At 38.9% G+C, this 27,592-nt stretch overlaps 1 protein-coding gene across 3 annotated transcripts in view; it reads left to right on the top strand.

Annotated features, from left to right (window-relative positions):
• The first annotated feature begins 339 nt into the window (after positions 1-339).
• The window catches only part of LOC149230849 (arginine biosynthesis protein ArgJ family), a 291,055-nt gene continuing 263,802 nt past the window's right edge, over positions 340-27,592 (top strand). Inside the window, exons 1-2 of one of the 3 annotated variants that reach the window (XM_089379078.1) lie at positions 340-807; positions 20,986-21,154. In XM_089379078.1, the coding sequence (XP_089235204.1) occupies positions 20,993-21,154 (162 nt within the window). In that variant the 5' untranslated portion in view covers positions 340-807; positions 20,986-20,992. The remainder of the gene's footprint in view (positions 808-20,985; positions 21,155-27,592) is intronic. The other 2 variants (XM_089379075.1, XM_089379077.1) reach the window with 2 other exon arrangements.

Raw genomic sequence — 27,592 nt, 5'->3', positions numbered from 1 at the left:
TTAACACCATATGCACGTGTAAATTTAAATTATTGGAATATAATAATGAAAATATGCACTTTTCATTACTTCGAGTACCATTAATAACAATACTCACATATTCATGCCTAATTTTAAATTATTGGAATATAATAATGAAAGTACCATTAATAACAATACTCACATATTCATGCCTAATTTTAAATTATTGGAATATAATAATGAAAATATGCGCTTTTCTTCACTGTCAAGTTTTAAAATTATTTAATTACAATTAATGACAACTCACATATTCATGCCTTCACCATCCTTCTTCATGCCTGCTCCATCTGAGAGGCTTCGAAGTTTAAAAAAATGACTATATAATTAATAATCAAATTTGTTTCATGGGAAGCTACATACTAAGAGTAATTTTCTGAGCGAATGGGAAAATCGAACTCACAGGAAAATAGAAAAAGAGAAAGTGTTAAAGAATAAAATAAGCGAGCGTTGATCCTCGTGTCTCAATTATTTTTGACTGGAGAATACGAATCTTGGTCCTTTTAGCGTGAAATCGTGCATTTTCCTCATTACAAAATGAGAGCTCACCCTGTATTATGGGTACAAGATTAGCACTCTGTTACCTTTTTTTGTTGTTGGCTCCAACAGGCAACAGAGAGACAGCTTTGAACTCTGCCCGGAAACAGGCAAATCGATAGAGTGTTTTCTTGAAGGTTCTGTTACTAGTAATAGGCACAGAAGAGAAGGACCATACAGGATCAAACTGTTTGGTTTTTGCTTTCAAAGCTGCCCAATTCCATTCTCCAAGCACCCATTTAGTTTTTCAAGGTATCCACCTCATCAATTTTCCTTTTAAGTTATCTCTAGACTGACTGCAATGCATGGAGATAACCTGGTTTGATGTCGGAAATACATTTTTTCTGTGCGCCTGGTTTGTTTTGTTGTACTTTACTACATTATGTGCTTGTCTGCAATCTATAAACAGCAAGTTGTCTGGTGTTTTACGGTATAGTTAGTTTTCTTTTAGCTGTTCTGTAAGCTGCTAGGGTTTTTGGGTTGCTGTTAACATTTAGATACACACCAGCAGCTTTGAATATAAATCAGTATCACGGGTTTGCTTCAGTTATAACTTTGTACTATGTAGCGAGACGTCTTTTCTTTTGGAATGAGTTTCTTGTTTGGCATTTAGATCTATCGTTTCACAGGGCAGCAGATATTGAAATCCTCCTTGCATTGCATTCCTTTTATATTATTAGGACTGGCTTGTAGAGTTCCACAAATCTGGCATTAGTTTTATCAAAAGGTTGAAGTGAAGAAGCGTTATTAGCAACTGGTTAACAAAGGGCATGTCGAACCAAGTGCCTCTCCCTGTTACTGGAATACTGTTTAGTGCTCTAGAAGATAATCAAGATTAAGTGCTCAATACCATGTGGTAAAGGCTTGTTATATCAGTTATTGGATCAAAGTTTTCACCAATCTATAACCGAAGCTACAGTAACACAAAGTGTAGGTCAAAAGAATATGATAATTGAAAGACAACCGTTGGAGCGACATGGGGTACACAAGTGGCTTTTGATGTTTTTTCTTTTATGGTTTTATCGGCGAACGAGTAAGTGTTCTGTTAATGTAAATCCGATCATAGCGATCAGTGAAAATGGGAGCCTGAAAGGTTTTTAATCTTGTTCTGGGATGCCATCTCTGATATCCAAAAATTATCAAATATTTTTTTACCACTTTCTTTATAATAAACAGAAATTATGATAGGGAGGACAAAATAAACAGAGAAGCTGTAAGAAGAATGGCTCTATGATGCCTATCAGACGTATTAGTACTGAATATAATAATAACAACAGGTGGTAAATCATCCTCCGAGCAGCATTTAAGGAGCTTGTTTAAGCCTAGGTTATTCAATCAAACGGCAACATCATCAAAGGACATCATAATAGTTGCAGAAGTCCATCTGGGATTGAAACGTGAATAGTCTGCTCGTAGATATCCTGGGCTATCAGAGTTTTGCTCACGGTAGTTACTCACCTCTGCCAAGTACATCCAAGGTGTGATCTGAGTTTTGAGTCCCTAAATTCCCTACATCTGCTCTGGTAAAATCAGCTGTAGCAGTAGCGGTGTGCACCTGCTGTTGATGTATTCCTCTGTCTTTCCTTCACACCTCTCTATATAAGTTTTGCCTCCATCTTTCCTCTCACATCCCACACACAAACTGATACTGCTGCTACTCTCACCTCGCATTTTCCATGCTATAGTAGCCGCCTTCCACGGCATGGGATTGCCTTGGGTGTAAATCTTCCCTCTGATTCATCCCCAGCCTTGGTTCTCTCCTTCTAGGTAGTGGGTATGCTTCCTGGCAAAGTTACCAAATTCACAGTTCTATATAAAAAAAGAATGTATTGGAAGATATTTTATGATACTTTGATATGCGAGGATACTGTTGAAATGTGACAACAAATGATGTAATTATGGGTAAAATCTTATTTTTACTGCCAGTTAGTTTTGTAATTAGATTCGTAATGAATAGGAGTTATGTAACGGAAGAGAAGCCCATATTAAATTGGTGAATGCCCGAGAGGCTGCATCATGGAGAATCATCTTTGATTAATAAAGATTTCTAATCCCTTGTCCCGTGGAGGTTTCCTTGACACATTGTCAAGGTTTTACCACGTAAATTTCTTGTGTTAATATGTGTGTTTCAGTTTCTATTTATGCCTTTCTTGTTCAGTTATTGAATGATTGAATAACTCTGTAAACCCTACAACCTTGTTGATTTCTTGAAGTCCCCAACAAGCGTATCAAAACTTGAGGATCAGAGCCTGAGGTTAAACACACTGTTTGTTGGTTGCTCGCTGCCAGAGAGAGAGGCATTGTGTGTTGAAGCTCACTGTCGGAGGGAGAGTGTCACGCCCCTACACTGGCAGTACTCTTCTAACCGCACTATAGCGAGGTGCGGCGCTACCAATCGTTTTCTTTTTACCAATACTTACGATTGTAGACTACGCCTAACATTCCATACTTAGTTTATTTTTCGTTACCAAGTATTATTTTTATCCTTTATACAGTGAAAGCCCATAACATTCACATAAACAACATTATACAATAGAAATGCACAACAGTATAAAGGGAGGGGCAATTCCCTGCAATATGAGTCTGCCCGAATCAATATATATATATATATATATATATATATATATATAATCTTCTTTTATAAGTACAAGTTAAATCTTCGGAAACCCCAAATTTACACTTAGCCAAATTTCCAACTTCGGCAAACTCAGTTACCTAGCTCGTCGGCACCTCTGCACGGTCACTGCACCACTCACCAACCCTTCGTTCACCTCGTCGCACGATCGTGTTGTTTGCCCAACTTGGGCGCATCTCGTCGTAACCAAGTCGCCACACACGGGCGCCTCCGCACAAGTCACACCTTCGTTCACAACCTCAACACTTCACCGTTTCCACTGTTTCGTCGTGCATGGCGCGCCCTACTTAAGTCGCCCGTTCGCACGATTCTTCGTTTCGTTGTGCACGACGCGCCCTCACCCGGCCGCCTGTCTGCACGTCCACCCGTTCACCCAAACTTGTTCACCCGAACAACTTCACCTGAGTCGCCACATGACTTCACCCGGGTCGCCACACGACTTCACCCGGGTCGCCACACGACTTCACCCGGTTCGCCGAACGACCTCACCTGGGTCGCCACACGACTCACTTGGCTCACCCGAACGACTTCACCCGGGTCGCCCAATGACCTCACTCGGGTCACCAGAACGACTTCCTCGGGTTGCTCGACGACCTCACCCGGCTCGCCCGAATGACCTCATCTGCGTTTCCTGCTCGACGACCTCGCCCGAGTTCTGCTTGAACGAGCTCGCCCGAGTCCTGGCTGAACGACCTCGCCCGAGTTCTGACTGACGACCTCACACGAGTTTTGCACAACGACCTCGCCCGAGTTTTCTGCACGAGTTTTTTTGCCCGAGTTTTCTGCACGAGTTTTTTGCCTGAGTTTCTCACCCGAGTTTTTCACCCGACTTTTTTGCACGAGTTTTTCGCCCGAGTTTCTCATCTGAGTTTTTCACCCGACTTTTCTACACGAGTTTTTCACTTGAGTTCCGCCCGTCGAGTTCCGCCCGTCGTGCGGGCTCATCCACGCACTGCAGAACTCCTTGATCGAATTCGTGTTGATCGAATGATGATTTGCCTTCACAAGCTGTTCATCAATATATACGGGCGGGTGGCGGGTTATGTCACCCGGTCGACCCACGCCCAACGCCCAAGCCGACTCGTTCAACATGTTGCCTTCGTCGGAGTGGAGGGTCGGCCCGCCCAACTCGTGGGACCGCCCTCTCAACTTGCCCAACATTGTATAAACTCGCCCTTGGCTCGTTCAATTCGCATTTCGTACGAGCTGCTCTTTCGTCCTTTGCACGGTGAAGGTGACCCGGACCGCAGGTCCATACAGAGAGGATCGAGACGTTGGAAAGAGCTGTCGCTGTTACGGAAAAGGGACACTGTGTTTGGAAAACCCTGCACGGAGCCACATATCGACTCACGGCCAAGACTCTGTTTGTCGTCGTGGATGAAGAGGAAGAACTGCCAGTCAAGGGGCTGAGAGAACTCATAATCCGCCGCTGTTGTCGTTGCTGGAAACAATGGCCTGTCATAGTGAGGAAGTTGAGTTTTTCTGAAGCTGCTATTTTTTTTTTAAGAAATTGGTCAGTGCCAGAGACAGAGCCATTTTTTTAAAGTCTATTTGCACGTCGGTTAAAGTCAAAAGAGAGAAAGAGAGTCTGTTGAAGTCCGCTGGAGGAACAACTTGCTATCCGGGTTTGGTGAAACCAGAGCTGCTGTTTGTATAGACTAGGAAATTCTTTTTTAATTTTGATAGTAGAAAGCAAAAAAAATTGTTGAATGCAGAATTTTTTTTTGGTAGGGTTTGTTCGGTTGAAAAAAAAGAAATTTTTAAGTAGCAGTGAAACTGAATTTTTTTTTTCAAGTAATTGGAAAAATTAGAATAGGTTTTGAAGTTTTTTGGTGAAAATTTTGGAAATTTTTTGGGGCAATTTCAAAAATGTTTTTAAAGAATTGAATCAAGAAGCAGGAACAGAATCATATGTATAATTTTTTTTTTTAACAGAAATTGATCATTAAGAAGCAAAATTTGAAAGTAAAAATGAAACCCTAGTTGGAAGAATCCTAGGAGGAAAATCCAGAAGCATAATTTTTTGAAAACCCTATAGGAAGAAAATGGCAAAAATGACAAAAATGACAAATGCAAAGTTTGAGGTGGAGTAGTTCACCAACAAGAACAACTTTGCTTTATGGAAACTGAAAGTTAGGGATTTGCTTGTGCAACAAGGGTTGCACAAAGCATTAGACGGGGTGAAGAAAAAACCTGCTAGCATGACAGATTCAGACTGGGAGGACTTGGATGCCCGAGCTCTCAGTACCATCAGGTTATGCCTAACAAATGAAGTTCTCTTCAACATCATTGAAGAGAGTACAGCTACAGGTTTGTGGGAAAAACTGGAAAAATTGTATATGACAAAATTGTTAACCAACAAAATTTATTTGAAAAGACAATTGTACAGTCTTCGGATGAAGGAGGGTACAAAAGTTGCAGAACATTTAAATGTTTTTAATACACTTATTTGCCAATTGTCATATATGGAAGTTAAAATTCAGGAAGAAGACAAAGCTATAACCTTGTTGTGTTCTTTGCCCGAGTCATGGGACCACTTAGGAACTTCAATTAGTTTGAGCACTTATGATTCTTTGAAATTTGAATCAGTTGTGGGAGCTCTGTTATCTAAAGAAGTATGGAGGAAATCAAGTATTGAAATATATTTGCACTAGAAGCCATGATAGCCAGAGGCCGGTCAAAGGAAAAAGTGGAGAAAGCAAGGGGTTATTTCCGATCAAAATCAAAGGGCAAGAAGTGTAAAGCTAAATGCTGGTACTGCAACAAAATTGGACACCTCAAGAAAGACTGTTGGAAATGGAAAGAGTCTGAAAACTAGAAGAAGGAAGCAAATCAAGTTGATTCAGGTATGGTTGATGAAGTTTTATCTGTTGAAGTAGGAATAGTAGATGAAGCTTTACCTGTTTGTAATGTCTCTCAGAATGTTGAAAATTGGCTGTTAGACTCTGGTGCTTCTCATCACATGAGTCTGCACAAAAATTGGTTTACTTCATATGAAGTTGTAAATGGTAGTTCTGTGTTTATGGGTAATAATGTATCCTGTCAGACTGTTGGATGGGAAATATAAAAATTAAAATATATGATAATACAGTTAGAACATTAGCTAATGTTAGACATGTACCTGAATTAAGGAAAAAATTGATTTATTTGGGAGTGTTGGACTCGGATGGTTACAAATTTATAGGTCAGAATGGAGTGCCGAAAGTCTCAAAAGGTGCCTTGGTTATTATGAAGGCAGAAAAGGTCGGAAATCTTTACAAACTCAAAGGAAGTACTTAGGTCAATGAGGCAGTGATTGTGTCAAAGAAAGAAGAAGAAGGTACTTGCCTATGGCATCAACGATTGGGTCACATGAGCGAGAAATGTCTTCAGGTATTGATGAACTGCAAATTGCTTCTTGATTTGAAATTCTTGAAGTTGGATTTCTGTAACCATTGTGTGTATGGAAAACAATGTAAACAAAGATTTAAAATTGGAAGTCATAATAATAAAGAAATTTTTGACTATATTCATTATGATCTGTGGGGACCATCTCCTATTGTATCATATGGAGGTGCATTATATTTCTTAATGTTTATTGATGGTTTCTTTTGGAAAGTTTGGGTCTATATGTTAAAAAGGAAAGATGATGTATTTAATGTTTTTAAACAATTTAAAGTAATGGTGGAAAAGAAAACAGGCAAATCAATTAAATGTTTGAGAACTGACAATGGCGGTGAATTTACTTCTCTAGAATTTGAACAATATTGTAAGGATGAAGGAATTGTTAGACATAAAACTGTTGTTTATACTCCTAAGCAAAATGGCGTTGTTGAACGTATGAATCAAACTCTTATGGAAAGAGCCAGAAGCATGATCAGCAATGCTAACCTACAGAAGGAGTTGTGGGTAGAAGCAGTATCTACTGCTTGTTATTTAGTTAACAGATCACCTTCAGTTGTAATTAATTGTAAAATTCTTGAAGAAGTTTGGTCGGGTCAATCTTGTGATTATTCACATTTAAGGATTTTTGGTTGTGATGCCTATGCTCTTATTCCTAAAAATCAACACTCAAAATTAGATCCAAAATCGAAATGTTATGTCTTTGTTGGGTATGACTATGCGGTGAAAGGATACAGGTTGTGGGATCCTTCTTCGCAGAAGATAGTCATTAGTAGAGATGTAACATTTGATGAATCTTCTCTTCTAAAATCGGATGTTGAAAAAGTTGAACAGGAACAAGTATTGCCTAATCAGCAAATTTAGTTGGAGACTAAACCTTTTTCAGAAAGTCGAAAGGAAGGAGAGACTTTTGAAGAAAAAGGTGAAGAAGATGCAAAGGAAACTGTTGAAGTTCTAGAACTAGTTCAACAACCAATCACTCTAAGAAGGTCTACAAGGAAAGAAAAACACCCAAAAGGTATGAAGATTCCGCTTCATCTTTTGCATTGATTACTGAAGATGGGGAACCTTCTTGTTATCAGGAAGCAGTGGATGATGCAGATAGCAAAAAGTGGAAAAAGGCTATGGACAAAGAAATGGATTCCTTAGCCAAGAACAAAACCTGGGATCTTGTAGAACTTCCTGAAGGGAGAAGTGTTGTTGGATGCAAATGGATCTCCAAGAGAAAGTGAAACGCTGATGGCAATATCGAGAGGTATAAGACGAGGCTGGTTGCAAAAGGGTATTCTCAGGTTGAAGGTATTGACTTTCATGAGATTTTTTCACCAGTCGTAAAACTTGTTTCTATTTGTACCGTGTTAGCACTAATTGCATTACTTGATCTTGAGTTAGAACAGTTAGATGTTAAAACAACCTTTCTACATGGTGATTTGAATGAAGAGATTTATATGGAACAACCAGAAGGTTTTGTACAAGGTCACAACAGAAGATTAGTTTGCAAGCTCAGGAAATCATTGTATGGCCTGAGGCAGTCGCCCAGGCAATGGTACAAGAAGTTTGACTCCTTCATGGTGAGCCAGAACTTTATTAGAAGTGAGTATGATCATTGTGTATACTTCAAGAGTTTCAATGACATATTCATTATCTTGGTTTTATATGTTGACGATATGCTTATTGCAAGCAAAAGCATGGAAGAGATCAACAAGTTAAAGGCTCAACTTTCTAGGACGTTTGATATGAAGGATCTTGGAGTGACAAAACATATCTTGGGCATGGAGATACACAGAAATAGGAAAAATGGAAAGCTTTGGTTATCACAACAAAAATATGTGGAAAGAGTACTTGAAAAGTTTGGTATGAAAAATGTGAAACTTGTTAATATTCCATTAGCTTCCCATTTTAGACTTTCTTCGGTTTTGAGTCCTAGAAATGATGAAGAAAATAAGTATATGTCTCGTGCAAATGTTGTAGGCAACTTAATGTATGCAATGGAATCTACAAGACCTGACATTTCACATGAAGTTTGAGTTGTCAGCAGATTCATGGCAAATCCAGGTGAAGATCATTGGCAAGTAGTGAAATCGGTGCTTCGGTATTTAAGAGGCACAAGTGACCATTGCATCATCTTTAACGGTAGTGAAGGATAAGTTTGCAGATATGTGGATGCTGATTATGCAAGTGATTTGGACAAAAGGAGATCTACTACAGGTTATGTATTTACTCTTGCAAGTGGAGCAATTAGCTGGATGTCAAAGCTACAGGAAACAGTTGCTTTGTCTACTACTGAAGCAGAATATGTAACTTCTTCAGGTGCCGGTAAAGAAGCAATCTGGTTAAAAGGTCTACTTGATGAGATTGGAAGGACGCAAGAGAAAGTGAATGTATTCTGTAACAGTTAGAGTGCTATTCATTTGGCTACAAATCCATCTTATCACAACAAGACCAAGCACATTGATGTAAGGTACCATTTTCTGAGACATGTGATCGATGGCGGAAAAGTAGCTCTCAAGAAGGTCCATACACGAGAGAATTGTGCAGACATATTCATGAAGCCAGTTACAGTAGAGAAGCTGCAATGGTGTTTGGCTTCTCTTGGCTTGCAGAAGAGATGATGAATGGGCATGGGCAAGGGATTAGGAAAATTGTTGTCAAGGTGGAGTTTGTTGAAATGTGACAACAAATGATGTAATTATTGGTAAAATCTTATTTTTTGTGCCGGTTAGTTTTGTAATGAGATTCGTAACGAATAGGAGTTATGTAACGAAGAGAAGCCCATATTAAATTGGTGAATGCCTGAGAGGCTGTATCATGGAGAATCATCTTTGATTAATAAAGATTTCCAATCCCTTGCCCCGTCGAGGTTTCCTTGATACATTGTCAAGGTTTTACCATGTAAATTTCTTGTGTTAATATGTGTGTTTCAGTTTCTATTTACGCCTTTCTTATTTAGTTATTGAATGATTGAATAACTCTGTAAACCCTACAACCTTGTTGATTTCTTGAAGTCCCCAACATATACAAAGGTTCGTGCTTCATAATCCCATGAGAAGGAGGGTCTTGGATGCCCGAGGTTGATGCAACTTATTCTGATCCCTACGTGATGAAATGCATATTTGAAAAGGGGGCGTGTGAAACAAAATGGAAAAATATATGAGAAAAAGGAAAGAAATGGATAGGAAGATAGCGGTGAGGAAAAGGTAACTCAATGCATAAGATCTCCCTGTACAAGGGTGCTTATAATGATGTATATCTTATGTAACCTTGTGTGTCATTAACACCATTCCCCATGAAGTAAACTCCAAGACATACCATTGCCATTTACACTTATTCTTTAATGGGTTTCTAGAGAAACACTCTTCCTTTTGGGTATTGGTACACCTAATAAGGGTTAGCGATGATCCTCCCATACCTAAATTTGGCAAATTGCATAAAATCATAAGCTAGTGTGAAGTTTGAAGATGATATATAATGTGATCTACATAATGGTTTTTACATTGAACATGATTTACTTTCTATGTTGCATTGACTCTTGTACATATGTTGGAGGGTCACTTGGAGCCCTTCTTTGATGATGTGCCTTACATGGACATGGTCCTTTGGAGGATGTTGAGTTTCTTCCACACTTGATTGAGGGTGTTCCACATTCTTTGGAGAGCATTGGACCTTATGATGATTTGGAACCCTTGATGAGACATCTTACCACTCATTGGAGATGAGACATTGCACTTTTCATGATGATTGGAGTCTGGACACTTTGATGATGATGCACAATTTTGGGAGCATGATGTGACTTTTGTTGATGAAATGTTGTAATCCTAAGTGGCAACACTTCACTTTTGGTACCCCTACAGATCATTGTTGAGTGAGTTGTGCACTCCTTGAGCTCACTCTAACATGTATTTGTAATGGACGACTTGGTCATGGAGCATTATTTATTCATTGATGAGGTATTGTTGGGCGTCTTGAGACCTATTTGTCGTTGTATCATGTATACTTTATGTGTTTTTTGCCTTATCTCTAGGTCTTTTAAAAGATAAAGGTATTATGTTATATATTTAAGGCTTCTATTGGATGAGGAAGTGCTAGAACCCTCATATAAATAAGAGAAGCACTCTTGACGTATAAATCATTACTACTTGTAGAGATATGTTAAGCCCAAAATAAGCCCCATGTTAATCCGAAAACCCCTTATTAAGTTCTAGATATTGAGTTATTACATTTTGATTGTTATATTGTTATGTAGGCCAGAACCTTTCATTATAACTGTATGCTCTGTCTAATATATATATCTATGTATACCAAGGAGGCCTAATCTTAGAATAATCATATTTTGTCCAGTGTTATCAAGACCAGATTGAATCGATCGATCTGACCATTTTCAAGGGAAAACCAGTTCGAACTAGTGCCACGGGCCGAAAAAGGTTGGTTTGGTATCAAAGTAGTCGGTTTGATACCGAATCGACCATTTTTCATTGAATCAGTTGGTTAGGTACTGAACTGGCCTGTTTTGTACAATGCTACCAAGGACCCTTTGAATACAATTTAAAACAAAAGAATCAATAATTTATGAGTGGGAAGCCTAGCATTTGACCATGTTGCCCTTTTAATGCTATGCAATTAATGGTAATGTTAAATTATTAAGTTATTCATCCTTTTACTTAAATTTTTAACATTACAATTAATTGGCTTAGGATGTTTGAGAGTGGTTCTGACCTCATTGGATTTCATATGGAGAAAGCATAATTTATATCCCACACAAAATCCAACAAACTTAATAGTTTTTTAGGATTTCAATATTGGGGGGATTGCAATGTTTCCATTGGATTTTGTCATGTTAGGAGGGTATGGAACTAGCATTTAATCAAGAGCACCGAGTCTTCTATGTACTTTGATGTTAGTGGCATTGATTGTTGAACTCCTCTATAATGACCCTACTAAAATGTACCCATCACTCAAACAAAATCTTAACTTGACGTGATAAAATTTTTCTATCTTATTTTAATTCTTAGAGGGTGATATTGATGACGAAGATCCCAATATAGGCAATAATTTTATGATATCCATGTGAAAATTCTATTATTATTCTTCTATCTTCTCAGATTATTTGTCTTTTGTAAATTAGCTTACGACAAATACTGAATAAAAACACCATTGCAATTTCACCAAAAATTAATCATAGGGATTGAGAAAATAACATACACATAAAAATTGGACATCGATATTTTTGGACAAAATAGTTCCTGGAAAAACCTCGAAGGAAAAACTAGTTTTTAGATGAGGGCTTTATAATTAATGTCTTCAACAATAAATCTGCAATGGAGAAATACAATCTGCTTGCCTCTCACTGGCAAAGCTCTGGAAGAATGATTCCTTCACTTCTGCATGTCAAATCGACCCTCTGGAAGTTAATTGACCCACTGGAAGCAACTCGACTGAACTTTGGCAATTCGCAATGTCTTACACTGGCTACTCGCACTACCTTCTGGAAATGTGCATTGCCTTTGAGAAATTATTTCAGCAAGATAAACTGCCTCTAGCAACTCGCTAAAGCTACTTGCACCACCTTAGGCAATTTGTACTGCCCTCTAGTATTTCGATCTGTGAATTCGATAACTGGCACTAAATAAATTGGCTACTCGCTCTGGAAATTCGGCTTCCCTCTGCAGAAATAAATCGACCTCCTTCTATCTCTTAGAAACTGGAAGCAATTGTGAAGAATTCTCTCTGGCAAACTCTTCCTCTATCACTACTGCTGAAACCCTCGCTAGTGTCTCCCACGCTATCACTGTGCCCTTGCTATCATTGCAAATCTGCTTATTTGATTGATCTCCAAAGGCCCCATCAATCTCTTCTTATAATCTCTCGTTGATGAATCAACAACCACGATCTAATCACAATCGATGGCTATGATCATATTAACTTCCTCAAATCACTTTTCTAGAAGTCACTAGAGCAAAAACGATTTGTCTCAATTAATTAACCCATTTCCCTAAGTTAGACTTAGGAAAATAATTAAAACTAGCTAATTAAATCTAATTAAGACATTTCACTTAGAAACTTTTTCTGGGTATTGGAGATAATTATTGCACCTTTGTTCCTCGCCTCATAGACACCATTTGAGACTAGAACACCTGTCCAAGCTACAAAAATTAACAATGCAGGTATTTGTTGTAGCATGATTTTTTTGGATGCTAGAGGACATCTAGGTGCTTGTTTGTTGATGTATTTTCGGTTTAGAGATGGATTTCATTCGGTGCTATTTTGGTTATGTGCACCCTTACATGCTATATAAATGAGAGCTTTTGTTTGTTGGTGTATGAATGATTTGGTTTCATATGAATGCACATGAATATATACGTTTTTCTTTAAAATTTGAATATTTATGTGTTTTTGGTTGATTGGTTTTTTGGTCCATTTTTTTTATCGATTTTAGTCTTGTTCTAATTGATTCCCGATTCGGGTTGTCTACCGGTTCGGTCAATGGTTCAATTCTGATAACATTGTAAAAGGAGGTGCCCCCTTTGAAGTGGATTGTGTTCTCTAACTTATTATTTTTAAGTTGCATGGTCATAACATTTGGTATCAGAGCTATGATCCTAGGTTTTTTTTCTCCTTCAATCAAGACTTTGTGGCATTTTCATTGTAACTTTTTCTCTAGGAATCTTTAGATGGAAAATTTTTTAGGAGATTGAGGTGAAATAGTGAAGTACTCATGGTCAAAATTTCAACTTTTGATTCACTATACTTCTGGAGATACACCCTATGGAAGTTAGGGTTTATGATTGTACTGGATTTAGTTTCAAACACGACATCTTGGAATTTTCGCTATAACTTATTTTTTGGGAAGATTCGGACAATGGATTTTTGAGGACACTGAGGAGAAATATCTAAGTAGATTTGGTCAAAATTTCAAATTTTTATTAAGTATACTTTCAGAGATATACCCCATGGAAGTTAGAGTTTGTGACTGTTCCTTAATTTAGTTTCAAATGAGTCATATTGGAGTTTTTGCTATAACTTTGTTTCTGGGAAGCTTAAGACCATGGAATTTTGAGGATACGGAGGAAAACTATTAGGTTATAGGTGGTCAAAATTTCATATTTTGGTTCATTATACTTTTGGAGATATACCTTGTGGAATTTAAGGTTTGTGACTGGTCAAGAAATCGGTTTTTAAACCAATCATCTTGGTAGGTTCATTGTAACTTTGTACTAGAGGAGTTTCAAACTGTGAAATTTTCAAGGATTTGTGAATACATACCAAAGTATTTTGGGTTAAAATATCAGAATCAGATTTGAAAAATTGGACACATGGCACATTGCACAAGTTTGTTCGTGGGAAGAGACCAAAAATTAACAAGTTTTGGGAAAGTTATTGTAACTTTCCCTTGGCACATCAAATTTTGATCAGATGTATGAATTTCAAAAAAGACATATCAAAGTACAACAAGACAAAATTTTAGACTTAGAAGGGCTCAAATTTCGGAATATATCAAGACAAGTTTAGCCATCCAGATAATTTACAAATTAGGGGTTTGAAAGGTGTGTAATTTACAATTGGCATAACTTTTGATTGAAGATCTATTTGTGGTGATTCAAAATTTGTGATAAAGAGGAAAAAGAGTATTGTTTTTTTTCTTATGCGGCTCCTAAGGATGCTTCAAAATATACTTCACCAACTAAATACCTAGAGAGATCTACTATGAGTCAAGAACAAAGAGAATAAATTCTCACTATATTGAAGAGGTGGAAAATAAATTGGAAAGCAAAATGGTTGAGATGGGAAAGAATATGGAAGATTTTGAAAAATTCCATGTTTGCCCTCCTCTTACATACCAAAGATGAGAAACTCGCTAAAGGAGATGTCAAGACACAAGGAAATCGTGAAAATGCAGGGAAATAATTATTTGAGTCCCAAAATCATGCTCTTTCATCACCTCAAGATCCACATCATCATGGATTCAGTGCAGCACCAAGGAATTACATCATTTGAAAGATCGATTTGAGGAAGTTTGATGGTAATGATCCTATGACATGGATATTCTAGATGGAGCTATACTTTGTTCTACATCAGGTGACTACCTTACAAACGGTAAATATTGCATCCTTGTATTTAGAACAAGATCAATTTTTATGGTATCAATGGCTTTATGGAAGGAAAAAGGATTCTATTGTATCTTGGCCCATTTTATGGAGGGATTGATAGAAAATTATTGGGATATTAAGAGATACATTCTTTAGTCAGTTGTTAGATCTTTGGCAAAAAGGTCTAATTACATACATAGCACATTCAACAATTCCAAAAGTTGAGTCTCAAGGTAAAGAACAATTTAGAGGATAATTTGTTAGACCTCTTTGTAGTAAATTTAGTGGAAAGCATCCAACATGAGGTGCATCTCTTTGGACCTAAATTGCTAGAGCATGCTCAACAAGACTGCTTCAAAATGCCCATGAAATAAGCCCCCAAATCTGTTCAAGGTAGCTTTAGAAGTTTGTCCTCAAAAGATGCTTCAAGTCGTCTCTTGTAGCTGCCTTCAATGGTCCTGCTATACGCTGCCAATATTGTGACTCTAACTGTGATCCAACAAATTCAACACTGTGCCTTCAAAAGCCTGCAAAGATGTGTCACTATTCTACTCCACAGGTCTGAGATGGTTGCTTCTTACTGGTACGAAAGGTGCTAGCACAAGTCCTTAAGAGGTTTCACAAGACTGCTGTCACAAGTCTGCAATTTTTCTGCAACAATCCACAGGTCTGAGCTCTTCCTAACAGGTCTGATTCTTAACAATCTGCTACACGTCCAGCACAAGATTATAACAGGTCCGAAATGTGCTTTTCTGCCCAGATTTGAGGTCTGTTTACAAGGTAAACACAGAGCTGAATTATGCTTAAGAGCCAATAAATGTTACAGTGTATAACCAGAACCAATGGCCAAAAAATCACAGGAAATTAAAATCAGAGTTGCCCAATTGCTAGACTCCGACTTCCTTTTTCTTTACTTTACTTCTGCTTCTCTTCACCAAGATATCTCGGCTGAAATTGATGCCTAACCAAACTGCACAGGTTTGTATATATAGTGGTTTGAGCATATTTGAAGGGACATGACTTATGAAGGGGTGTGTTGAGCCTACTTAAGTGGGCTAGCAGACTTGCTAATTTTTGGAATATATTAACTTCAAAAATCAATTTCTCTATAATGAGAGAGAGTTAGAAGGTGTGTAAGAGCTCGTTGGAAAGGGCATAATGTCCTCTACATGCTGGTGTAAAAACTATTTCAAGATAATGTGTCTAATGTCAATAATATTATTTTTTCTTTTATGACAGGCCCTAGAATATGTGACAGTCCATTGGAATTTATTTTTTACATGATTAGGGCATTAGGATTAGGGTATTAGGATTAATGCATCATTCATGGTTAAGGAAAAGGATTTTTTATTAGATAAGGAACAAGGAAAAGGGCATCATGAGCATCTTTAATAGGTATAGGGCTTCTCTCTTAGGGCATCTTCAGCAAGGCTAGGGCACCTAGGACTTATGCTAGGGTTTCTTATGGTGTTCAATTATGGTTTGGGCTTGCCAACTCATCATTTCTAGGGTTTTATGTATATCTAGTGTTCCAATATGCATTTTAGGGTTAGGGTTATCCAAGGCATGCTTCAGCTAGGGCTAGGGTTTCGTTATCTTCAACAGTGCACCCAAGTTGCCATCATATTAACATCAATGACAACTTTATACAACACAGGCTCCAACCTGCCCTAGCACCACTCTGTCGCCTTGAAGTGTTCTCAGGCTCAAACGTGAAGGAGACTCCACTCTCCTGCTTTTAACCACCCTGGCACCCTGATCACGTTTCACAATTGTCAAACTAGATCCACTTGTGCTCGATGTCAAAAGAAACTATAATATAAGAACCTATAATCAATTGTGCCTTTGCTCAAACTGGTCATCAAGCCCCTGTTGTTAATATCAATTGTCATACACAATTCTGCCTCTGCTCAAATTGCTCATCAAACCCTAGCTGTCAACATCCACACTATTTTGCGTTTTGCTTAATCTTCACATGAAACCCTAGCATCAACCAATCTGACTCTGTCCACTGTTTTTGTCTAGTGCTGCCTTTGGTCAAACTGCTCAATGTCTTTGCATCAATGCACTGTTAGTCTAATAACTTGTACCATTCAACCAACAACCAGTGTCTTGTAACCTTCTATCATTGTCATTGCGTAACTATAGACTATCAATCATGCCACTATAGCCTGTAATTGTCAATGTCACAAGGTCATCAACTTTAGCAAACATCATATGATCATGTTGTGCATTCAAGGACAATCACTATGTAAAAGCTGCAACAACGCTGGTGCAATATCATAACCCTTATAGCAACATAAATGCTAAACCTTTAATCAGCGGTACGAGCCCTAGCATTCCATAGACTCTTTCTATCAATCCTACCAGTTTACACATGTCAAGACTTCTTCAATTCTGATTGTAGCACTTCTTTTAGAATTTAGTTTGGACTAAAATGAACCCAAAATCATTCATAACCATGCATTAAATTAAATGTTCTACAAATTATTCATATCAAGGTATCCATCTACAAAATGTCACTTTTTAGTAGTAGTGCTACAAATATGTAGACTATGCAACAAATTGTATCCAAATAAAAAGTAACCCATGAGCGTGGGACCCAACTGTAAGTATATGCATGTCACACATATGTGATCAAGACAATGCTCATAGGGCTTATAAAATTCCTTCTACCTCGCTGATGGGTCCACCTTACGCAACTCTACCATGCTCGTAACAATCGTCAGCCGATATGGATGTTTCGTAATTTATTTTGTTTCATAGTCAATAGGAATCAGAATAGGGCAAATAATTAGACAACCGCAGACATCATACCATAGTCAATTAAGCACACAGGTATATTTAGTCGCACTGTGTTATTATATGATAACTCGACCAACGCTTATTTTGCATAAGAGCGCACACTTAATTGTATAATTTCTTTAGGAATGGATGACATCTGAACTACCACTCAACCCATCACATATCGTGTCATCGAGTGCATCAATTAATGCTATGTTTTGCAACAATGAATTGATGCACTTGATGACAGGATAGTCTGATGGGTTGAGTGGTAGTTCGAATATCGTCCATTCTTGAAGAAATTATACAATTAAGTGTGTGCTCTTATGTAATATAAGCATTGGTGGAGTTACTATATAATAGCACAATGCGACTAAATAGACCTATGTGTTTAATTGACAATGGTATGGTGTCTGCAGTTGTCGAATTATTTGCCCTATTCTGATTCGTAGCATATGAACGAGTTTGTTGACTAAGCTTGCAGCAACCTCCAATGTGACTATTGACTATGAAACAAAATCAATTATGAAACATCCATTTCGACTAAGGATTGTTACAAGTATGGTAGAGTTGCGTAAGGTGGTCCCATCAATGAGGTAGAAGGAATTTTATAAGTGCTATGAACATTGTTTGATCACATAAGTGTGACGTGCTTATACATACAGTTGGGTCCCAAGCTCATGGGTTATTTTTATTTGGATACAATTTGTTGCATAGTCTACAAATTTGTAGTACTACTGAAAAGTGACATTTTGTAGAAGGATACCTTGATATGAATAATTTGTAGAACATTTAATTTAATGCATGGTTATGAATGATTTTGGGTTCATTTTAGTCTAAACGAAATTCTGAAAGAATTGCTACAATCAGAATTGAAGAAGTCTTGACATGTGTAGGCTGGTAGGATTGATAGAAAGAGTCTATGGTATGCTAGGGCTTGATGCTATCGCTGATTAAAGGCTTAGCATTGATATTGTTATAAGGGTTATGATATTGCACCAACTTTGTTGCAACTTTTACATAGTGATTGTCCTTGAATGCACAACATGATCATATGTTGTTTGCTGAAGTTGATGAACTTGTGACATTGACAATTACAGGCTATAGTTTCATGATTGACAGTGTATAGTTACATACTGACAATGATAGAAGGTTATAAGACATTGGTTGCTGGTTGAATGGTACAAGTTATTAGACTGACAATGCATTGATGTAGAGACATTGAGCAGTTTGACCAAAGGCAGCGATAGACAAAAACAATGGATAGAGGCAGATTGATTGGTGCTAGAGTTTCACGTGCAGATTAAGCAGAAGGAAAAATTGTGTGGATATTTATAAGTAGGTTTGATGAGCAATTTGAGCAGAGGCACAATTGATTACAGGTTCTTATATTATAGTTTCTTTTGACATCGAGCACAGGTGGATCTAGTTTGAAAATTATGAAACGTGGTCCGCCCACTGATCAGGGTGGCAGGGTAAGGCATGAGAGTGGAGTCTCCTTCAAGTTGGAGCCTAAGAACACTTCAGGGTAGCAGGGTGGTGCTAGGGCAGGTTGGAGCCTGCACAAGGCATTGGAGTGTCCATCCAGTTGCAGCTGGTACACAAGGTGTTGGAACACCTTCGGGTTGTAGCCTGTAAACCAGGGTGTTGGAGCGTCCTCCTAGTTGTAGTTGGTAAATAGGGTATTGGTGTGTCCTATAGGTTGGAGCCTCCTTCAGTTGGAGCTGAAAACTTGATGTAAATCTTTTGAAGAGAAATTGTTAAGAAGCACTTGGTGGTTTTTGTCCCGAAGGGGTTTCCACCTAAAAATCTTCGTGTCTATTGTCTGTATTTATTATGCATTGTTGAATGGTGTTGATTATGTTTATGTTTATCTGATGCTAATAACAATTAATGCTCTATGGAATTAAAAATACACAATTCTAAGAAATACTGATTCACCCCTCTCAGTTTTTCCAACAGAGACTACTAACTAAAACTTCATAGAAGAGGTATCTATTGATTTCTCCATACACAAAAGGCTTCTTGGTGTTTGAATAAATGAAATTTCTCTACTCTGTTTTAGGCAGCTGAGGTTAGGGGTTTTCTGTAGAACATTTTTGAACAAACCTGCTGTAGAAGGCTTGACCAACATAGATTTCATGCATGTTGAAGTGCTTGTACTACATCTTCTTCAAGAAATTGGTTGAAAATTCTTGCCTTGACTGTTTTGCTTGTCTGAGCAACATCTCTTAGCATGATTGAACAAATGCAAATTCTAGGTGTGCAAAGCATGTTTGCTATCATGTTGGGTGCACACATGCTAGGTCATGACCGTTTAGAAATAAGCAATGGTAGTACACCTTTGGCCCATTTTCCATCAAAAAACTACTTAATCATTCCAAAAAAAGGCCTAAACGATTATCGAGATTACCTTTTTTAATCAGGTTAATAGAAGGTCCTTAACCATCCTGAACCTAACTTCTTATATGTCTAAAATGCACCATCTTAACTTCATAGAAGAGGTATCTATTGATTTCTCCGTACACAAAAGGCTTCTTGGTGTTTGAATCAATGAAATTTCTCTGCTCTGTTTTAGGCAGCTGAGGTTAGGGGTTTTCTGTAGAACATTTTTGAACAAACCTGCTGTAGAAGGCTTGACCAACATAGAATTAATGCATGTTGAAGTGCTTGTACTACATCTTCTTCAAGAAATTGGTTGAAAATTCTTGCCTCTTGACTGATTTGCTTGTCTGAGCAACATCCCTTAGTATGATTGAACAAATGCAAATTCTAGGTGTGCAAAGCATGTTTACTATCATGTTGGGTGCCCACATGCCAGGTCATGCCACTTTAGAAATAAGCAATGGTAGTACAACCTTTGGCCCATTTTCCATCAAAAAACTACTTAATCAGTCCAAAAAACACCCTTAAACGATTATTGAGATTACCATTTTTAATCAGGTTAATAGAACGTCCTTAACCATCCTGAAGCTAACTTCTTATATGTCTAAAATGCACCACCTTCCTATTAATTGATATTACAAAGGCTTTATATATCATGGAGAAAATACAATGTTATTACTTACATAATCATTGTTTTCAACAGACTGTCTCTTTGTAGAAAGATTAAGATCACAACAAAATTGAGTACTTAAAAGCCATGAATGTGTGGTTTCATATATAGCTACATAAAATACCACGCTTAAAGCCTAAGTACAAGGCTAAAAGTCAACCTAAAGTAAGTCATATGTCAAGCTTTGTTCGAATAATTGCTTATTTAGACTTATGCTTGATCTTGAACAACACGCCTACACCATGAGAAAAAATGTCTCACCAGGAAATATAAATTGGTTCAATTTATCATTTTATTTATTCTAGTTCGAAAATTAGTATAGTAACTTTTGTAAATTTGATCATGCATGCATATCTATAAACCTGAGAGGAAGCATATCATGTTATGTCCAATTTTAACAGAAAAACTCAAAATTTTTGATTGTACAGGCAACAATGCATGCTCTGATTTCTCCTATAATGACATTTACAAAATGACTTTCTCTATTGTAGGATAAGGATGGATGCTGTAAAAATGTTCTATCCACAAACAGAATCTCTGGTATTATATAGGGATTTACTGCATATTCCACTTGCCCCTGGGAATTTTGGTAATAAAAGGTATCACCTCTCGTTTATGTCCAATATTGGATCGAGCAGTATATCAAATGGCTTTGTAAAGGTTAGTTCGCATATTACATTATTTTTATCATTACAAATATGACCTATATGATAGAGTTAGCAGAGTTTAATGGCCATATGGTTATGTATCATACTTGGTACTTTTAGGTTAATAGTTTTTAAAAAAGTGACCTTAGTGATTAATTCACATGCTATATTGGTAAATATAGTTAGGACATAAAGATTAAGTAGCATCTAAGTTATGTCTTAATCCAATGGTAGGTAGTTGTATGGGTGATTGTCTTTCTTACGAGACATCGTTGTTTGTGTACAGTGTACCTTATTATTTCACACTGAATAATATACTCTATCTTTCTCTGCAATTAGTTATCAGAGCCAAGGTCAATCGTCATTTGGAAGGTCAGAGGTTGAAACTTGAGACCACTCTTGTAACTCCAAAACTTGATCCACAAAATTTGGTTTTGTGGTGTTTGAAAGCCTCTGTATTAGCTTCTTCTGATACATGGAAATTTTTGAATCCATTAGTGGATATAGATGAATATTTTTTTTTTACCATGGGGATAATGTAGAATCAGAAGTTGATATCAATGATTCTGATGATGAGAATAATCCATTGAATGATTATCTTAATGAGGAAGAGTGAAGATTATGATGCTTTTGAGAATAATGTGGAAGCCAGAAAATGAACATGCTGCAAATGAACTTGAAGTTACTTGAAAATTTCTTAAAATGCTTTACAATGTAGCTCAAGATGCCCCATCCCTATTCTCACAAATTGGACTTGCTCTTTGCTGCCTCAAGTTTTAACTTTGATCATGTCCAAGTCATTGATGGCCATGGCTACCTTCAGAATGAAAACGAAGACAGCATTCTTCACTAGTATAATGAGCACTATCAAACTTAATCTACATATAAATTCAATATCTACATTGCTCTTAACACACATTACTCTTCTGAGAAAAGGCCTAGGTCTGTCAATGATCGATCCTATATGCACCACCTAAGGCCCAAACTCCAGCTCTATCCTAAATAATCCTTTGCACGCCATTGACGGTGTAAGTTAATTCTTCCTTTTGGCATTTATTTAAACCTTAGAGATTCATATCTAAAACCATTGTGGAGGCACATGGAGAATTAAAATGCATGCACAATTGGGCTCTGCAATTGATGACAAACATTGTGAGGATGGTGGATGTAAAGACAAGGTTGTGGTTCTGGATATTAGTTTGCCTGTGAAGCAAGTGTTCCATGTATTTATGTGGCCCCTTTATGGGATTCCAACAAAGGAGAGTTTGAAGTTACGCTCAATGCTGTTGATTTGGGGTAGCATCGAATGTGCTCTAGCCATGAAAATTGGTGGAGAGGCTAAAGCACGCGCGATCTCCAACACCCAGAAATGGTTTGGGCAGATTCTACCCGGTTAAGGAGATATTAAAATAATTAATATTTTTAATGGAGTTCCTAAGTCTAAACTTAGGAAAAATAAAATATTAATGGGTATTAATATAAAACTGGGTTAGAAGGTTTTAAAGGACATGGATCAAGCCAAATCTAATCTTAGCCGTTGATTAGAGATGTAATCTCGGCCGTTGAAGGACCAACATGAAAAGTATAAGAGGAGGCTTGAGGGTCAGTTGGAGAACACACCAGAGTGATCAGTCATTCGAATTTCTAGAGGTGGGTTTGTTAAGAGAAATCAAATCAGTGATCAACTGCAGCGAGGGGTAGTGAGTATGAGGCAGAGAGACAGAGATAGTGCCGAGATTAGCGCAGAAGCAGAGAGAGGCAGACGCTGAGACAGAGGGAGCCACGCAGAGGCAGAAGGGACTGTGCAGAGGCCAGAAGGGCTTGCGTCATCCATGCAAAGGCTGCAGGAGTGACGCAAAGGGCCGTAGAGGCTGCGCAGAGCCTCAGAGGGCTGATGCAGTGAGTTTCGGGCTGATGCAAAGGCCAGGAGGGCTGACGCTGAGCTTCAGATTGTGCTGGAGAGGGTTTCGTGGGGCAGAATTTCCAAATATCTGCTTCCGAATAGAGAGGTATTACTGCCAGATTATTTTCTCTGTCGGGTGAGCTAGTTTGGCACCTAGTTGTACTCAGAAAGACTGCATAATAAAATAACCCTCAGAATTGCTGCACCGATTTTCCCAAGTTGGGTTTTTCCAGGGATGAGTTGTCCAAAAATAATGGTGTCACTTCTGTGTTTGCTATTTCTTTTGGTTGTTGATCTGTAGATGGTTGAGACTGTATTGTGTTTATTTCAGTGTTTATATGATTATATAACTTGTTTGTAATTAACAAAGTAGTAGAAATAAACCAGTGAATACAGATAAAATTTCTAACGGGTAATACTTAGAAATTTCAACATGGTATCAGAGCATGGTTACAGATCATAGGAGCGCTAAAGGCACCAGCTGAAGCAGAGCATTTGCAGCAGAAACAACTGTCCCGAGTGACAGAAGCTGTTCCTAGCAGAAAGTGACAGAGAAGGGTTGACGCAGAGGGATTGTGTCATCAGTTCGGGCCAGAGAGAGGTCAGTGTAGAGGCTGAGGAGGGCAAAAAAGGCTCACGAAGAGCCACGCAGAGACCAGGAGGGTTGACACAGTTGGCTAGGGGAGCATTTCAGCCAGTGCCGGGATTGCGCAGAGCCTAGAGGCTCAATCCTTTAGTTGTTGGGGCATAGGAAGCTATGGGCAGATTGCGGGGAGTGAAGTTGGTGGGGTGCTGTTGCTGCCGAGACAAAACAATACCTAACGGGGCAAAACCAAGGTAGAGGGAGTCACTACCTAGGTGGATTTCTAGCCAAGAAATCTAGATCAGTGTTGCAGGTGCATAGGAGATTGGAGAGGTGCAACTTGACGGTTGGCAGGCGGATTTCCAGGAGGGAAATCGAGACTCAGAGGGAGTCTAGTAGAGAACTTCTAGGAGGGAAGTAGCGACTCAGAAGGAGTTGAAGAGAGAACTTCCAAAGGGAAGTAGAGACTCGAAGGAGTCGAAAGGAAGAGCAGAGAGATGGCCATGAATGGACTGAGGGATTAGGACAAGCTGGACGGGGCATCCAACTTTGTGGTCTGGAAGGCTAGTCACTTGTCCATTCTAGATAGACATCGCATCAAAGTCGTCGCCTTGAGAACAATGGCTATTCTAGTTGACCCAGCTGACAATGAAAAGTACGAGGAAGCAATGGCCAAGGCGAAATGCATAATCCTTGATGGGGTCAAGGATCATGTGGTCCAACATATTGCCGAGAAGGAGACGACAAAGGAAATGTGGGACATCTTGAAGACATTGTATCAACATACTTATGTGCAGAGGAAGATGTTACTTGAGAATTAGTTACGGTCATATCAGATGTAGAAGGGGGAGCAGATAGATCACTTCCTCGGTAGATTGAAGGAGATTCGGGACCAACTGACTTCGATAGGGGCCATGCTGGATCAGGAGTTGATGGTGAGGACCGCCTTAAATGCAGTCTCCGAGGAGTGGGAGACATTTGTCTAGAGCATTTTGGGCAGGGCGAATCTTTAAGATTGGGAAGAATTGTGGGTAGCTCTTCGCCAAGAAGAGATTAGACGACTGTCCAAGATGGGAAGTAGCAGCAAAGGAGTCCAAATCAAGAAAGAAGAGGAAGAGGATGCAACTCTGGCATCTGCAGGGAAGTAGGAGAAGAGGAAGAAAAAGGACCTTTCCAAGATTAAGTGCTTCAACTGTGGGGAACTGGGGCATTATGCGAACCAGTGTCCGAGGAAGAAGAATAAGGGAGAGGCATCTAACTCCAAGGCAGTGCCAGAAAAGGTGGAAAAGGAGGTAGAGGAGGACGACGATTGTGCCATGAGTGCTCATGTACCTCTAGAGAAGAGGTGGAGAGACATCGAGCTGTAGTCAGGTAGACAACAGACGATGAGGGGCAGGATCCTTGGGGTACCCAAACTCTTGGATTATACCTTGCTATGGGAACCCCAAAGTGAGAGTAGAAGGATGGCGAATGTTGGTAGAAACAGATGCGGATGAAGCAACAAAGAGTGCTACAGTGCAGTAGTCTCGGGCAGCGCAAAGAGGGTTGCAGCAGTGTGAGAGGCACAGAGGAGGTTGTAGCAGTGCAGATGGCACAAAGAGGTTTGTAGCGGTGCGAGAGGCAGGGAGTTGTTGCAACAACGCATAGGCAATAGAGGGAGCACGAGATAGCGACAGAGTGAGCTTCAGCATCAAGAGTGTTTCTAGCTTGACGGGGATGCCAGTAGTTGGGTGGATCAGTTACTTACTTTTCAGTAACAGAGTTGCAGTGCAGTGGCACGATGCAGCATGATGAGAAGGTGTTGCAGTGTAGATGCAGTGTTGGGAGAAAGGACCAACAGCAACACGGATGCAGCAGTGGCAGTGGCAGAGCCATGGGCAGCAGTATAGGATGCAGCAGTGCAGAGGATGTTGGGTTGGGAGGCCTAGCATCAACACGGGTACCAGTGCCGTATAATCAGGGTGATACTCAGTGTGGATTATTATTAGAGCACAGTCCTCGCTAAGAGTGTTGATTTGGGGTAGCATCAGATGTGCTCTAGCCATGAAAATTGGTGGAGAGGCTAAAGCACATGATATCTCCAAGACCCAGAAATGGTTTGGGCAAATTCTACCCGGTTAAGGAGATGTTAAAATAATTAATATTTTTAATGGAGTTCCTAAGTCTAAACTTAGGAAAAATAGAATATTAATGGGTATTAATATAAAACGGGTTAGAAGGTTCTAAAGGACATGGATCAAGCCAAATCTAATCTTAGCCGTTGAAGGACCAACAGGAAAAGTATAAGAGGAGGCTGGAGGGTCAGTTGGAGAACACACCAGAGTGATTAGTCATTCGATTTTCTAGAGCGGGTTTGCTAAGAGAAATTGAATCAGTGATTAGTTGCAGCGAGGGGCATTAAGTACGAGGCAGAGAGGCAGAGATAATGCCGAGAGACCAGCGCAGAAGCAGAGAGAGGCAGACATTGAGCCAGAGGGAGCCATGCAGAGGCAGAAGGGATTGCGCAGAGGCCAAAAGGGCCTGCGTCATCCAGGCAGAGGCTGCAGGAGTGACGCAGAGGGCTGTAGAGGCTGCACAAAGCCTCAGAGGGCTGGCGCAATGAGTTTCAGGTTGACGCAGAGGCCAGGAGGGTTGACGCTGAGCTTCAGATTATGCTGGAGAGGGTTTTGTGGGGCAGACTTTCCGAATATCTGCTTCCGAATAGAGAGGTATTACTACCAGATTATTTTCTCTGTCGGGTGAGCCAGTTTGGCACCTAGTTGTACTCAGAAAGACTGCATAATAAAATAACCCTCAGAATTGCTGCACTGGTTTTCCCAAGTTGGGTTTTTCTGGGGACGAGTTGTCCAAAAATAACGGTGTCACTTGTGTGTTTGCTATTTCTTTCAGCTGTTGATCTGTAGATGGTTGAGACTGTATTGTGTTTATTTCAATATTTATATGGTTAAATAACTTGTTCGTAATTAACAAGTAGGAGAAATAAACCAGAGAATACAGATTAAATTTCTAATGGGTAATACTTGAAAATTTCAATAAGTGCTTCAGACTTTATAATAGTCCTGAGAAAGCTTGAAACTATGGACAAATTGTGTCAAAGGAAAAGTTTGAGATGCATATTATTTTTACTTGGAAAGATCAAAAGATGTGTAATTCGAGCTATTGGGTCAAATTGTCCTGGAATTTTTATGCCTGACGAATGCAAAATTGTATCATGCCTGGCTATATCCACAAGCTTGCAGTGTTGGGATTATATCCAACCCTGACACTTTTCCATATGCAGTGGTCTTTCAAACCACTGTTAACATTGTTTGAATGTAGATTCCTTTAGTGGAAGAAAAAGGAAGTAAGGATCAATTGATATTGATTGTTTTACTCTCTCTTCCAAATCGATTAGGGGTGAGCCTTGGTCAATGAACATGTATGGCCATTGGGGGTGATCTTTTTGAATGGGACACTTTTTGTCAATATCTTCAAGTGCATTTTGGAAGATCCTTAGATTGGCAGACGTGGAATGGTTGAAGCACTTACCCATGTCTCCTTATGCAAGCTCTATTTACCATGGTTGGCCTTTACTCTTTCCAGTCCTTGGGCTATTAACAGTGAGTAGAACAGGGGGACAAACAAAGGAGCTTCTTTACGGTTTTGGTTTTTGTGTTTGTAGACTTAGTCAGCACAACTATTGCACAAAATTCGGCATGTTCTTCACCTAGCGTACAGTTGAAGCAATGCATTACTAAATTGGTTGAAATTTTTATGAATTCTAGGAAATTTAGGAGTTGGACATGTGGCATCTCTTGTATATTTATGTAATCCTTTGGCCATTGCTAGCTGTGTGTGCACATCAATGTTCTCTATAGGAAATATAATGATTTTTCTAGTCGTTTATGGAGCATCCACAAGCATCATGTCATTGACAACTTTTGGATGCCTGGTGGCAACTTATTTAACTCTTTATCCTACAATAT

This window comes from Pinus tabuliformis, chromosome J (genome assembly GCF_031772625.1).
Source record: "Pinus tabuliformis cultivar Carrire ecotype Pingquan chromosome J, CPIR1, whole genome shotgun sequence".
Classification (NCBI taxonomy): Eukaryota; Viridiplantae; Streptophyta; class Pinopsida; order Pinales; family Pinaceae; genus Pinus; species Pinus tabuliformis.
This window is presented reverse-complemented; position numbering and strand designations above follow the sequence as displayed.